A 17,171-nucleotide genomic window follows, 5' to 3' on the forward strand; every position below is an offset into this window, starting at 1 on the left:
AGTGTGTATTTATGTGTGACTAAGATAACTCGGAATGCTTCGGTGGGGGGTTGGGGCAACACAATAAACAACATTATAAGATTTTTGTCCCCTTGTGGTCTGCCTTGATACTGGAGCGGAAGTTCCGGGTTTGATATCTCGTGTTATGGACGTACCATAAACACAATTTCTAGACGGCTAATAATTCTTGTTATCTTATAATTCATATTTAAACAATTATATTCATCTGTTACTCTATCAAGATCACAATATTTGTAGTTACATCGGTTCGCTACATGGAATAACGTGACGAGAAATATTGTTATAAAATAATAAATTGAATACAAGTTAAACATAGCTATTTATGTAAAATTCTTTCCTTGCGTAATTTCTAGTTATAGCGAGCTCAAAGTTAAATAAACGGATAATTCGCTAATAATTCGCTAAACAGTTTGGTATCGACTTGAATAGCTTGCAGCTCTGTTCTCTGCTGTATACATGACAGTCATCTTATCTCATTAACATAGTTGCCAAAACCTTAAAAAGAATCCATCAAAATATCCAGTTCAAGATTCTAGGATATTGGAGATTTCTTGTACACAAACAAGTCCAAGATGTACTTGATTTCGTTTAGGCGTCGATCAGACACCTTCTTCAGAAACATAAGCAGGAAAGTACCCGCTGGTTGCGTACATGAATTCTCTTACATCCCATATTCTACCAACCTGATGAAATTATTTTCTGATTCAAGATTCTGTTTTTTAACTGCGGTCAAAGACGACCCACGAAAATGTAAGCCATGTGTTTGAGCAGAGACACAACTCGAGCACGTGAATGAAACAACATTATTGAAAATAATAGGGTTTCAAATAAATCTGTCCGGATATTCAGCTTGTATTCTTCTTTTTAGTACAAATCCGGTGTGTTACGCCATGAGTCGGTTTAACGGATATGCAATGCAAATTCCGTTGATACAATGAAGAATCATATGTGTTAACTTTTTGAAACAGCTTTAATTAAGCTTTCTTCTAACACAAGGAAAACACACCATGAATTTTCAGTCGCCCCACTGAACCTAAACGGTGGTAGATTCCACCTTCCACTTTTGATTGGCTCCTGACGTTACTTCCGACTGCTAAAACGTCAGCGCACTAATTCATGGTTAGTGTTTCCCTTGTGTTGGAAAAAAATCAAGCTGTTTAACTATAAATTCACCTATATAGTAAAGACTCATCCATATTCAACCAGAATTTCACTCACTTCCAACGTTTCGATGTCTGTCAGACACCATCATCAGGGTTACAATGGCTGGATCCGATTCTTGCTGCTACTTATAGCCGATGTGAGTGGCGCTGCAGCAGCAAGAACGCCGCCCCAAACGTGGCTCAACTTGTACCCCCCCCTCGTCAGCTAGACCCCCCCCCCCGTAATACAATTCTGGTTGTGTATCGAAAAATCTTACTATATGAGTAATTTACTAGCCTGATGAAACTATTTATGGATATAAGTTCACCTGTTGAATTCATCACAGCTCATCTCAGTTGCTGAACTTCACGAGTGTCAACTCTACAGAGTTCCCGTCCAAAGCACCGAGGTCTCTACAGGAGAACATCACCAGCATTCTGGATGAACTGATTGACGGGTACGACAACAGGATTCGGCCAGGAATAGGAGGTATGATTTTACTACATTTGTAAAGAAGGCTCTGTTTTCGCTATTGTTCGTACGCTTGTATGGAAATGTGTTTGTCAACAATATCACCAGAGAACGCTTAGATGGATAGTATTTAAATTGATATTTAATATTTGGGAAGGTGTAGATGGGAGCTTGATGTGATTAGATTTATGGACCCACTTGCGGATTAACATGGTACTACAGTGGAACATCCGGTTTTCCTATCTCTTGTTTTTGGGACAAGCAACCTATAGTCAGGATTTTTTGTATGCAGATTTTTGGTCTTAGAAAAAAAGACCAGTATGTTCTGGCCCTCTAGCACCTTTCTTTGGAACTGCAGATGTCGTTTCTGTTGCACACTTTGAAGCAATATAAACTTATCAACTTATCATTGGATTATCATGATTTTTTACTTAAATGTAAGGATATATGTTTATTATAAAAAGTGACTTTTAAGTTGGTTTGTTTGTTCGGGCCTGTATACTCATTGAAGAAAAAACTCTAATCAGCCTGCTGTCGAATGCCATCGAGGAGATCACAAGGGAAGGAAGAAATACGAAAATGTCGGAAAAAAATAAACTTTAGATTACAGAATCTAAAAAAAATTAAACATGCGCTGTGTTAGAAAAAACACATAAAATAGGGTAAAACATGAAAATTTATTAAAGAGACGAAAGTTAAGCTAATTTCGCTAACTTAAATATTAACAATATAAATAATATCATATAGGATGCTGATCTGGAACATCTCAAGTATTTAGGAAATGCTTACTAAGACGTGTATTCCTTTATCAACTTCAAGAAAAGCCCAAACCATCTGTTCATAGTTTAAAAAAGGTTGGTAAGTCACGGGATACAAAAAAATTCTTTGTACAGAACAAAATGTAAATGCAAAAACTTTCGCGGTGGTTTAATGTTCGCGGTTTTCGCGGTGGCTACTTCACAGCGAACTTAAACCACCTCAAACATTTCCCATGACAGTAATAGACTATAGTGCATAGTGCTAACGCGAACTTAAAACCACCGCGATAATCCTTTTTCCCGCTACCGCGAACTTACATGCATTTACAGTACCTTTTGGTGTCCGGATTTCACCTTTCTCGAGGCAATACGTTGGGTACATGTTGCAGTACAATGTGAACCAGTCAAATTGCCCTGAAGAAGGTGACAGAAGTTCAACAAAAGTTTTCTGTGTACAGAGTATCTCTTGTGATTCAACGTCAAAATCAACTATTGAACCAAAGCTACATCAACGTACACATCTGCGTCTACAACCAAATCCCGGTGTAATCAAATCAACAATGATTTATAATGCAGGGGGATTCGGTCGTCCTCCGCGTATGAAAAATGTACAGATTTCTCGTCATAAATCTATCTATTCTCGAAATTTCAATTTCCTCTCGCAAAGTCCTTCGCCCACCATCCGGTACAGATGTGGACTTTTATCTCCCCACGGAGGATAGTCTTCTTACCATCACTCCCACGTCTGCTCGCCGATACCATCAAAAAGTTGCCGGGAAGTCTATAAAAAGATGACGTACCACTCCCTTTGGTGTTCCCACATATTGGTATAGATGGTCACGACGGATTTGATATGGATTTTTTCTTCATTGCAGCATCAATTTCAGCATTATGGTGCGCTTTGCGAAGTCACGGATGAACGGAAGGCGTCTAGTCCCTGTCTTCTATGTATGTCAGTGTCACACAGTATCTTTCAATCTTTCTTTATTACATTCGCCGAGAAGGTTATGTATGCTTTATGTGTCGTTCGTGTATACGAAAGCTTCGCAATTCACTTTGGCAAAACTACAAAAACCTCGCCCTCCTTTTTCAGCACTAGGTTCCAGTTCTGAACATGGCCTCTTCACTCGATATACAGTGCTGAATGTTTGTCTTGCTTGCGTCCAGTGCTGAGACTGCTTTGCCCATTAAATCAGCACTGCTACACCAGTGCGGAAGGCGAGGTTTTCGTCGACTTGCCTTGCTTTTGTGGTCCAGTTTTGATTCAACGGTCTGAGCGGAATTGAAGATAATTTTCATTCTGACGGCATTCCGGCTCATTCTTGCACTCGTATTAAGGGCGCTTTAGCTCTGGTTATCTAGTGCAAAACTGCCGTCAGCACTCAATTCCAATCTTTTTGTTTGTGTGTGGGCAGTATAACGCAGGAATCTGTTGATGCATCCAAATGATATTCTGTAGGTGTATTTGAATCGGAGAACGGGAAGGTCAAGTTCGATAATGGTCAACCTAGTAACTTTCCACTGTGCTCCGCCAGAACTTCCGGTTTTGACTTCACAAGTTCTGGACATAGTCATGAATAACGGGTGGTAGATAAAGATCTTGAGATAATTATATGTAAGATAAACTTTTTTTAAAAGACCTAAGTGTCGTATAATACTGTTACCAATAGGCGAATGTGTCCAACTCATGGTACCACCTCTTTTGACAGCTGGCACCTACTGAGTGTATATCGACTGATGTAGCCAATGAAATGGGCAAATTGTTTGAAATGTACCGGTCACACGGCTATCTACTCTACGGGTCGATAATGTATTATTACAGGTCTTTGCGCGGTGTAGAATTGACTACGTGCACTTGTTCTATAATGCGTCATTTCCTCATAGCACGCAGCAACATGCCAATGTAACAAAGAGAGGTATCAACTAGGTGAAACCGAGGTTTTGCAATCACTTAACCCTATTCAGACCGAGGGTGGAGTGGGCTTCTTAGGCCAGCGCCAACTTTCACGTCGTATAACGCCAGAACGGCTTACGCTAGAGCCATCAAATTTGGTGATTTTTCCCTATAATTTAATTAGTAACAATTCCATATAAAATTTCTCAAAAATGCCAATCATTTGTTGACCATTTGTAGACAGGCATTTTTGACGAAAATCGCTAATTTCGGTTTTAACAATGTATTTTTGCTTGTCAAAAAGAGCAAGGGACATTTCCTATGTACAAAGATCTGTAAAAAATATACATATCGCCTGTCTTCTTTGTAACTACCAGTGCAAAAATAGTTCTTCAGGAAGATAAACTACTTCGAGATGGCTTTTACTTTTTACCTTTCACTTGTACGCATATTCAATGCTTATAAGTTATGAATACGCTTTCATTATTATCCAGGGCAATATGCCTATGAATGAATTAGTATTTTTGCATAAGTGGTTAATACTGCGATCGATAGTATCACAACGTTCAGAGAAAAATGTGTCATTTCCAATTCATTATGTTGTACATCATCTGGAATAATCTGTGGAAATATCTCCATAGCCTGCAATTCAATTCATTAGGAGCTGACCTTTCGACCTGACCCTGCCATTCTGACCCATGTAATTTAAACTTTATCACTCTGAGATGTGTAAATCACCAATCGAAGTATCATGATAACAACTGTTTTCTACGTTGTCAAGGCGCCGCTAATTTCCATCTCGTAAACCCCCGTAATATCACTAAAGAGTTTTTTTAACTTGAAAGTTCTGTGTTGGTGAAAGTCGCACTAAAATAAATGGATGAGTCCAATTTTTGTGCTGGATATTACAGTTTAACTAGTCCATTAAAGAGTTTTTTCCTTCCAAAATCATACATGAAGGCTAATTGCACGTAGAGTTTGAAATAAGAGTAGTCAGTACATAACATTGGTTTGTAGTCTACTATTTTTATTATTTCTTACCATTTATCACGATAATGTCGTCCGATTATAATTGAAATGGTCCTGTATATACGTTTTGCTTTTGTCACGCCACGCCACGACTCAATGCTATAGTTTATGTTTCATTCACGTGATAGTCTGTAGTAATAACGGACTCTCAAATTTCACCACACGACAGTTTTCTATGCAGGACGTCCGACAAGTTCTAGTAGTAAAACATCCCACAATGCTGGGTAAATTGCAATTATCGTCTGGTTCGAATAAGATCGGCCGCTCACCTACAGTTCGGAGAAAAAGAATAATTATACTTGACATAACTTTTAGGAAGACGAATTGTCTATTTGCTGATAAAGGATTATATCTTAAGGAGAGACTGTACGGCTTAAATTTCACAGAGCAGATAATTGGAACAATTTTTGCACCATGAATTTAAATAATTGGTGTAGAACTTGCACCATGCTGACAAATGTTCAAAGATGACGTCAGAGAGGAAGTCATTGGCTGTTGAGAAACTTGCAAGTCCATATTTCAGAAAAGACATATAAGCTGAGCTTACTTTATGATTGCAAGGATTCTCAAAGTGAGAACTTAAATCGTTGTTTGTTCGTTAACGAATCTAACTGTTATAAACTTTAACATTATGGGCGGTTTGCCTTCGCTAAGAAAGTTTTTTGGCATCGTTTGAGCCTGTCTCTTTGTTTCAACACGATAACTCAAGGATGCGTTTTTATTCATTCAATTTCACCACATCAGTGGAAGGATTGACATGACAGGTGACTATCACTTTTGCAAGATGTCAACCCGGAGACCCGGAGACCAGACGTGTGTGGTGGGTTCTTTAACGTGCTCGATTTGTGGCTCTCCCAGAACAGGTGACCTCCTTTTAACGTCCTATTCGAGGGAAGCTTAACGTCTTACCTGAGAGTTTGTTTTAATTGGACACTTGTAGGTCTTGCAAGACATCAAATTATTTATTATAATTTGGGCTCCTTAACGGCTTGTTATATTTCTGCAGCGCAACTTCCAGTTTTTGTATCTCATTATCTTTTAATTCGCAGATGGTACTCTTGCCAAATATATATATATATATATATATAGTATATATACATGTCTTGTTACATGTCTCTCCCAGTCACACGTCAACTCAGGACAAGTGCGTGCATATATACAATGTTAGGTTTTTTCCAAGGACTTTAACATCAAGCATCAATCTCTCTCTCTCTCTCTATATATATATATATATTGTAGCCTTAGGGCAAAAATATATCAGAGGATTTGTATGCATTTTTGCAGAGAACTGCACGAATCCAGCAGAAAAAAATTACCTGCTTCATATAAAAATGCGTTTTAAAAATGTTTTCTACTTTCCTAATATATGCATGCACATTTAGGGGTCCGTAGGCTAAAAGCATGCACTTGGATCCAAATCTGCTGCTAACGTCTGCATTGTGGCATGTATCATGAGCAAATCACTCAGAAAAGGGTAGAAAATAAAGTAGACCCGAAGGTATTTCTTAGGCTGTGCATACTGTGAGCTATTTAGAGCCCATCCTTCTCCTTCAAGCACGGTTAACGTCATAAATCTAAGGCAGGTACTCATTTTTACACCTTGGTTTAGAGACGAAAGTTGCGTTAAGTGCCTTTCTCAAGGACACAACTCTTATCCAGAAATGTCCAGAAATGCCAAAAACCTTGTTAATCTTTAGATCCGATGTCCGCTACCATAGCCACTTTGTCCTTCTAAACCAGGTCGTATAAATCCGTGCCTGAAGTAAATCTAATACGACATGATCACCCAGGCACGGCCAAAATGGAGAGGTTCACTGGTTCAAAAAGACATCGGTACAATATTTCAAAATGTAAAACGTACGGCCGTCTGATTTAGTTAGAGTGTCGCCTTACGAACATGTAACTCAAGAGGGGGGTCAAAGTTGCCTGAAAGTTTGTAAACCAACTTCTTCGTCCAAAGTTAGCTTTGTGTGCCACAATGTTTACATAATAAAAGTTCAAATGGCTTTAGACGGCCGATGAGGCTGTGGGACCGGTGAGGTGAGGTGAGTCACCCTCACTACAAATTATTAAGTTTTATTATCTTGTTAAGAAATTGTCAATTTTGGGCCACTGGTGTTTGGCTTTAGTACTGTAACAGGACTTATTTTTTGTATCTTTTGACCTGGACATGCTATGGTCTTGCTTTTCATGTGGCAGCTATAGCTTTTGATAGAAGGAATGTATTGTAGGTTGGAGCCCCCCAACAGCTTGCTCTGGAACTGCAGTTGTGTTTTTTGTAATCAAGATAATATTTAGTACAGATAGTAGTAATACGATGCCGTCCTCCACTTTTTCCTATACATTGCTCCATAGGAAAACCCTCAGGGTATTTCACTTACTACCATCTCTTAAGGAATGGTACGAGTACTAAGGGTTTTGCCGTTTGAATACATCTTAGGGCTATCACATAAAACTTGAATAAAGTACCTGAAAAGTGACTTTGCCATATATGACAACATAATTAATCATCTCAAGATATGATCTATAATGCACATATGGCACAGCTCTGGGCGATTATATTCTATGACATTTTTCATTTCAAAACATAACCAATTGAGAGTTAACCCTACCATGTGGTCTTGTAACATTGCTTCTCGTAATATCCAAGGGCCCCTGCTGGGGGTTCAGGCGGCAGAATCCTGATAGGAATTGGATTAATAGAACATAAACTAAAAAACTCCGGACTCCCCGTTCAAGACCTCTGTGATTTTCACTAAGGTTATATTCGCCCGACATTTGAATATGCAGCTCCGGTCTGGAACTCAAATATTACAACGCAACAAGTGACGAAGATTGAACGTATACAGAAGCGAGCACTTAGAATAATTCTCGGCCCTAAGTATGAATGCTACAACAGCGCCCTTGTCCTGTTAGATTTACCGTCCCTTGAGAAAAGAAGAGAAACCCTTAGCCTCAAGTTTGCAAAGGCGCTACTCAACTCCCCAACTTTCCACCAGTGGTTACCTCCCTCCCGTTCTCAGATTCATACAAGCTGTTTGAAGGGAGCTAACCAACTTGACATTCCTCGTGCCAAAACAAATCGTTATAAGAATAGCCCGATCCCGTATTTTGTAGCCCTTTTGAATAAATACATGTAAGTTGAGATCTCCCGTCTCACTATCGTCAACTACTATTGCGATAGATTGTTAATAAGTCAAACAAGACAAATTTGTGTGATACGATTACAAACGATTGTAACTTATGCGATACGATTGTAAACCTTTATAATGTTAGTCTAATTGCCTTACCATGTTAAGTTTTTAATATATGTGTAAATGTTTTTAATGCCCAAATACGCAATTCAGCGCCTTAGGGCGTTGCGATGTATTTAGAGGTTGTTGGGACACCAATCAGCAATAAATAAACAGCTCTATAAACTTTGTAAAAATGTATCATAAATGTATCTTCTACCGGTGAAATGGCCAGGTGTGTATAGTATTCGCCTTGCATTCGGTAGGTCGTAAGTTCGATCACTCAAGATTCATACCAAAAATTGTACAATGCTACTTTCTCTGCTTAGTATTCAGAATTTGAAAAAAAAGAGTATACTATCACCCTGTTGACAGTAGTAATTGCACAAAGCTATGTGGCTCTGGTCTACCGAAACGGAGAAGGGCAACACCAACTGCACTTTCTAGTGCGGGACGGACTTGAACATTTTTAGGAACCATTTTCTCTTATCAACTATATGCCGCTTGCTCAGTTCAAATGTATAAGGAATAATTACTTTCGCCAGACATTTACGGTTTCTGTTTCTTATGGTAGCGTGCTCGTGGATGCATTCATGTTTGCTGTTAATGGCATAACTCAAAAAGCTGTAAATATATGTTTATGATATTTACATTTGGTAGGTGAGTTGGTGTTGACGTATGTCATGTATTTGAAAATGGATATCCTGGCGACCTCCTGTGGTACTGCGGCGGAACTTGTTCTGTATGTTGGTTAAAATATAACTTCTTATCTGATTCTGAACGTTTTCTATCATTGATTTGATCAACGTTTAAATATATTATTCATTTTTGTAATAGTTTTAATGTATAGTTATCAGTTATACCCCATTTCCACTAGGGCTGCGATGTCACCGCGCTCTCTCTGCGACCTAAAATTTTACATATCGCTCAACGAATTGTATTCGAAAAGAAACGAATCTTTTTACACTTTGTGTGTTTTGTTGTTTTCTTGGTCACACTTTTACATTTGTATGACGCACCCAGTGTGAAAGCAAATCATACAGTTATCCTATTTAGGTCACAGTGAGAGCGCAGCACGATCGCCGTCTAGTGGAAAGGGGGCCTAAGAAAATATGTGCTTATATTTTCCATAGACCACAAGTGGCGAAGGCATACCGTATCTATTGACCGTTTTCTCACAGGGTGACAATCGATACAGTATCGGTAACTAGATTTTATCACAAAACCGTTCACATGTATTGATTTTGTAATCTGTTATACGTGCAGAAGTGAAAATAATCGGTTCAAGATAAAGTTAGAATACATCCTGCTTTTTAATCAGCCTTGCGTTGTATTTTCTTGTGAGCTTGATAATGTTGTAAATACGTACGCCCAAAATGTATTGAATAGATGTTTGTTATCAAACAAATAAGAAGTTGCTCGTATATTTTCTTAAGTCAAATCAGAGAGCCCAAATTTATGCCACTTCTTTCAGACTAAATGAGTTAACTACCAACCAAAAATCGCGACCATAGGTAGTTCAGGATACGAGATATCAAAACCGGAAGTACCACTACACACACGTACACACAGAAATACACAAACACGCACACACACACACACACACACACAGGCACACACACACGCGCACACACACACACTTTACACACGCAAACACACACATTCAGTCACACACACACGCGCACACATATACATACACAGACACGCACACACACACATGCATACACAAAGATACACACACACACACACACATACACAATCATACGCACAGAGATAGAGCGAACACAATTATACACACAAACAAACCCGAAAAACACAAGCACAGAGATAGAAAGAGAGAAACATACACACACAAACCATCACACACACATACACAGTCACACACATACGTACATAGACACAACCACACGAAAGTATATACACACTTTTAAACACACAGACACACATATACGCACGAAAATACGGTAAAGGTAGCAACAATAAGCGATTTTTCAATAATACTGATCTAATTATTGGTTGCCCAAGGCGAATCCCTTGTTCAGTAGACCAGAAGTCACCCTAGTCTGGGATTACGGCTGGCGGGAGCTGACAATGGTGGAAATTAGGTGGGCCAGAAAATTACCCTTAGTCTGAAGCTGATCACTATCGCCATAAAGATTACGACGGAAGGCGAAGGCCGATCGGAAAATGCACAAACTCTGCGAAAAACGGTCAGGCTCTGTTAGGTTGATCGCCTTAAAGCCAATGACTTTCTAGGATCGAATTTTAGGAATCTAATGTGTAATGAATGCTTAATTGAACTATAGAGCTGCTATGAGGGCAAACGTACATACTTTTGTTTCTACATCAAAATATCTATCGGACAAAAAACTATATAGACCATTGTGCAAGTCAAGACAAGGATACCTAAACGGAAGTTAAGCTGTAGTACCAAGGTCACTCACCAGGTGACCCAAAATCAACCTTGAATTTGTCCTTCCAACTCCTAGTTTCCAAGTGCAAAATTCCATATAGTCCATTTAGAGCATATAAAGGTATGTTGACTACAAATAGCTGGAATTAAAAACGTTAACACAGACACACAAAAAGCAATACCTCCATTTCAATGAAGGTAACAACCTTATGTGCTACAAGCTTACATTGAAGTCAGTCACGTCCCATGACTTCTGTGCAAAAGGTGACGCATTTTAGTACAAGACTTTGAGTCACTGTGACCTCAACACATTTATCTGATTCAAGAACCCTTATACTTTATCAAGAATGTACGTATTTTGGCCACAATCATTTCGATCTAAAGATATGATATTCTGCCTATGACTTCTGTGCAAAAGATGGATGCATTTCAGTACTAGACTAAATAAAGACTTTGCGTCACTGAGACCTCGACACATATATCTGATTCCAGAACCCTTAATCTTAACCAAGAATGTACGTATTTTGGCCACAATCATTTTCCTCAGAAGAAGATATAATATTCGGCCACAAAATGTTACAAATCCCTGTTGACAGGTCGTTCTGTTGGTCGGTTTCTGTGTCAACTGTAATCAGACGTAAGGCCAGAAGATCCGTTGCTTATGAAAAGAGGAGTCAGTAGAAATCGATATACTGATAGGATTTACAGTGCCGTTTACAATATCGCACCTTTTCAATTTCAGGTGGACCTACGGTTGTGATGACAGATATCTACGTCACGAGTATTGGACCGGTCTCAGAAGTGGACATGGTAAGTGGTCAGTACCATTACCGGACACTAGTGATTGTCATTTTCCATTATGAAGAACTCTTTTGCCCCCATTTCCCTGGGACGGCGACCTCACCGTGACCACGTTGCGACAGTTTGAAAGAGCTCCCAACGAGTTTTATAGAAGAGAAAAGAAAACACTCTGAACGCTATGGTTTGTTTTGGGTCTTTTCAGTCATACTTACAAAGTTTTCGAATAATATTCAAGGAATTTAAGGGTTATTAGAATCCACTTTATGTCGCAGAGATGTGGCAATGAGATTGCGGTCTAGTAATGGCTGTAGGGGTGGGTACTGATACAGTGTACAGGTAAAAAAACATTTTTGTTGTTGGACCGGTCCAGAAAAACTGGACGTGAAAAAAAATCAGCAGCCAGGTTGTTGGAAAGATTACAAAATGAACAGATTATAGACCATTATACCATTCACTGGTATGAGGGCTAACAGATCCAAGAAATAATAAGAGCGAAGTAGACGTAGAGGAGAGTTGATAGTCATTTTTACCAAGTTTCCACAGTCAACCTCGGTCAACATGACTCGGATAGGATTTTGAATCGTCAATGAACGTAGGATGCTTCACCAAAGAGAATCATTTACAGCGAAATGGACCATAGTTTACTACAGTTTGTCAATATCAGCCATTCACACGTTTTCACAGTTTATAAGAGCTAGGTTAAGGTCCGAACAAGAACCTGAATCTCTGGACCTGGACCGTACCTGTACCTGAATTTCCTGTACCGGTACCCACCCCTAAATGAAGCTTCAAACAAGTGATTGCCACGGTTTACCATGTACATCCCTACCCAATCATGTGTAATGGAAGCAGGTAAATGTGTAAGACCAATTCAAGACAGCTTATCCTGTCTGATTGAAAAATAGGAACTTCGTTCAATCTCTGATTACCAGATCTGCAGCACAATTATATACATGTGTGTCTAATAGCTTGCGGTGGTATCTCACTGTACCTGCGGCAAGTTTGCGTCACTGCGGGGTTCGTTCACTGCGTTACTGTTGTATTATTTTCTCCATTTTTTAAAAACTTATATATTGCGTAATACGTAAAAGTATGGCTTAGAAGACGACAAAATACACAAAAAGTAAGAAAATTGTTCTTTATCTCTAAAAATTCGTTGAGTATCTTTCGAACCCCGCATGGACGCACGCTTGACGCATGTGCAGTGAGGTGCACCTTAATAGCTCAGGTACACACACTTACAACTAGTAACGTTCCTTCCCAGCTCAGGACGATTCCAACTATCCCTTCTAAACAATTTTCTCTAATTTATTTTTACTTTAAGTTTCTCTGAAAATAGTGGGAAAGAGGGGGGAGGGAATTGACAGAAGGAGGGAAGGGAAAGGAGAAAAGAAGAGATTAGGGAGGAAGGGAGGAAGAGAGAGACTTTTTATTCAACGTAAAAAATGATTTTTTAAACATTCGATATGTCGATTTATGGATTGCTGGATCATCATAAAAATATTTTTTCAATCACTGATAATCTTTCCATGTAACGTATACATAAAGTCTGTAATATGATCAGACTTTTAAATAGCCCCCCCCCCCCTCCCATCTTGTCAGCTTTGCGTCGTTAATCTAATAATAGGGGCACCTCACGGTTCAGTAAGCCTCCGACCGTGGCGCATTGATATGAACCCTCCTTCCGCATTAAGCCATAACGTGCGGTAAATTCTAATGAGTGATGTGCCTCCAAATGCCAATTCTGCACCTCTAGACCGTAAAGGAATCCCCCCATAAAAAATTCAAGGGTGAACCGGGGGCATAATCGTCACATTAAACGCTCGTCTGCACTATTAACGGTACTGCGTTTTTTGTGCTAATTCAAACGTTGGGCAGTTTTAAGATGCCTATACTTTTAGAAGCCTTGCGGTTTGCGTCGTAGTTTTCAACCATTCGGAAAGGGCGGTTGGTTAGTTAGTGCGCTATGATCATCGTTTATTTTTTTGCATGTGGGCCACAGCAATATTCCAGTACTGTCATTTTACCTCCATGAAAAATTAAGTTTGTTTTTGTGGTGTTATTCTCTGTATCTGCCTAATAGATGTGTGTGTTTGTGTTTCCGGATATATGGTCAGCAGAACTTTTAGCTGTCAATAGATCCAAGTGTTTGGTATGAGGGTAGGTGTGTCAAAGACGAAGGTCAAGGTTGATTTTAAGCCCCTTGAAGTGTGATCTTGTATCCAATTGGCACAGTAGCAGAACGCACTTTTTTGGGAAGGGGGGGGGGGTATATTTACTCTCCAAGCAGAGGTTGAGTCGCGTAGATGTAGTAGTAGCAAAAATTACACTTACGAGGAGCGCCGGTGTAATTTTTCCGACTACTACCATATCTACGCGACTCAACCTCTGCTTGAAGAGTAGGGTATATTGGCCTGAATATAGTATGGTCTTGATTTCTTAGCATCAGATAGCTATTGGTGTAAATATGGTATTTCACTGCACTTGCGTTACGCTTGCGTCACTGCAGGGTTATAAACAAATTTCAGAGATAAAAGATTTCTTTCTTTTTGTGTATTTTTTTGGTCTTCTAAGTCTATTACGTATTACGCAATATCTAAATTCTATTAAAAAATGGCGAAAGTAACCCAAAGTGCCGCAGTGAACGCAGTAACACCGGTGCCCCAGGTGTAGTGAGATAACACCTTTAGACTTCTATGTGAACCTTATACTATTAAGGACCTGAATACATTCGAACTTGTGAACCAGGCCGCTTAATATAATCTCTAACATTTTTCCACAGGAGTACACGCTGGATTGCTTCTTCAGACAAACTTGGCAGGACACGCGGCTGCAGTTCACAGGACCGCCGAAGGAACTCCGTCTGAACAACGTCATGTTGGACAAGATCTGGACACCGGACACCTACTTCCGCAACGGCAAAAAGGCCATAGCACATACCATGACTACGCCTAACAAACTCTTCCGGATCCAAGAGGACGGAACAGTACTTTATACCATGAGGTAGGGTTTGTTTGTTTGTTTGTTTGCTTGTTTGTTTGTTTGTATGAAACTTTATTTATTAATGAAAGCTCAAATCAGCCTGCAGGCCGCTTTTCATTGAGGACATTAGGGAAAAGGCAAGGGTCAGACAAAGTATGTAACAGAGATACAGTTTACATCGTTTAAAGTCCTTATAAGTCTTTAAATGGACTTTAAGGTTTTTACATGGCTTTAGGTCTAAGAAAAATGTTACCGTTCTTATAAATAGCCTCGGAAAGTTGGAATTCTCTTATTGTTTTTGTTTTCATGAAAAATTACAATTGTGATAAATGTGTGTTCCTTACTTGAACTTACTGTCAATAGGGTGGCAGAAAGTGAGCTGAAAAATGTCCACAAGGGCCAGACGTTGATCGGCAGAAAGCACATGTCACAGGTGGTAGAGCCTGTCATAAATCTGGCTTGTTTATTCTTTTGATTGTCATCGAAGAATCTGCGGTGAGCTACAATCATTATATAGGAATGTGAAGAAATCGAATACGCTCTTTCACTGTAAAACTAAGTGCGTTTAGACTTTTTGGTGTTGTTTGAATCATTTAAGCAAGGACATTCATACACAGTTCTATCAGGTTGGAAAGATAACAGAACTATTCGTAAACAAGCAAGTAGTTCATTGAACGGATGTCACCTTCCTAGTGGCAACTCTAAGTTGTTCACATCGCACTGCAGCATAGGGGTCGCTGCTTTCAGATGCGGTTCCAAACATAAACTACCTAATCGCCTATGGATAAGCAATACAACGTTTACAATACGGTCCCAAAGTAAAGGTGAGTGTTATGTACATAAATGTTATCAAGTAGAAAAGTAACAATGACTAGGAAACTTTCAGAAATACATATGTTCAAAGACTCTTGTATGTATACTTCAAATTTAGGGAAGCACGAAGAAATCTTTTACAAAGTGTTGGCCAAAATATAACCATCACATCAAATCAAATGGACTTGGCCAGTTTGGTGGATTTCCTACAATTATCATCTTACGTAATGTACCTCTCAAAACATCAGGGTAATCACCACAAATGAAAGCAACCTCACCTTCCATTTTCAAAACACACATTGTCAATTGGATCCGGACAAAAATCAACACAAACAAACCCTTGCAGGATTGGTGGTAGATGAATTTGTATGTTGATATGATGTAGATAATTGACTTGTGTTGTGGATATTTTTTTTGTTAATTACACCCATTTGGTTATTTTATTTATGGTTTCAACGATTGATGTTTTGTTACTTATGTTATAGCCTTTGACCTCTGACCCCTCCTCATTACTTCTGTTTACTGAGTTTATGTTACATTTTTGTAATCAGTTCACTTCAGTTTTTCTTATGTCATACAGTATACATGTACTTTTGTTGACTTTATGTTATTTGATGGTTTTAATTTGTAATGTTGATGGACGACTCCAGGAAGAATAGAGTTATAATAATAATTGTAACTCTAATTGGAGATCGAAATAAACAAACAAACAAACACGAAAGTGGTACTTTGGGCAAACGGCATGACATTTTGATATTTTCCATGGTAATTTCTATGTGCTCTATGCTCTTTAAAGAGTATGCCAGATGATGATGGTGATAATGATAATGGCGGGTAATTTTCGCATGGGAATAGGTTTGTGATCAAGGTGACTAGTCTGGGGCAAGTGTACTTTGGGGAGGGAAATGACACGTCAAGTATCTCTCTGAATATTTGGCCATGTTGATTTGAGTGTATGGATGGCATCGACGCACGCACACACCAACGTTCGTCAGAAGACGTTTTTGACCATAGTGTGAATTCTGGAAAGCAGTTATAACTGCAAAATAAGCAAATATCACTGCACAAAAATGTCGGAAAACATATATTAAAACGCACAATGCCAAGTCTCGACCTAGTTTTAACAACTCTCGTTTTGCGGCAATGACACCGAATGACCCCGGGGAATCTAAAATGGCCGCCATAACTGGAATGAAGCATCTTGTGTTCCACAATTTTTTGGATGAGGCCAGGAACTTATTGGTCACCCCTGTTATGTGAGACGTGGATATCATTAGATATCTTCAATGGCGTGGGAAACAGTTCCATGCAAATCGAAAGGGATCAGATATTTATCTATATAAATACTAGTATATATTTGTCATGTGTCAGCTTTCTAGCTAAACTATACTCTAAGTTTCTCTACAAAACTAAAGCTTCCAATAACCACAAAGTGATACTGTGGTGTCTCCGGTGTCTTAACTTGCCCCTTAACAGATTTTAATCCGTTTTCTCTGGTGCCAGATTAGGCTCACACGAGAGAACACAGACGGTGATATAGACTTTGATGCAAGAGAAGAGATTTGTTTCTATCCTCTAGGGAAGAAGAGTGCTCGAAACAACGATGATGACAC

General features: G+C 39.1%; 1 protein-coding gene across 1 annotated transcript in view; it reads left to right on the top strand.

Moving 5' to 3' along the window:
• The window catches only part of LOC118419656 (gamma-aminobutyric acid receptor subunit alpha-6-like), a 47,828-nt gene that overhangs the window by 2,169 nt on the left and 28,488 nt on the right, over window positions 1-17,171 (top strand). Inside the window, exons 3-5 of the mRNA XM_035826155.1 lie at window positions 1,511-1,653; window positions 11,705-11,772; window positions 14,546-14,766. Of these exons, the coding sequence (XP_035682048.1) occupies window positions 1,511-1,653; window positions 11,705-11,772; window positions 14,546-14,766 (432 nt within the window). The remainder of the gene's footprint in view (window positions 1-1,510; window positions 1,654-11,704; window positions 11,773-14,545; window positions 14,767-17,171) is intronic.

The sequence above is a fragment of the Branchiostoma floridae genome, chromosome 7 (genome assembly GCF_000003815.2).
Source record: "Branchiostoma floridae strain S238N-H82 chromosome 7, Bfl_VNyyK, whole genome shotgun sequence".
NCBI lineage: Eukaryota > Metazoa > Chordata > Leptocardii > Amphioxiformes > Branchiostomatidae > Branchiostoma > Branchiostoma floridae.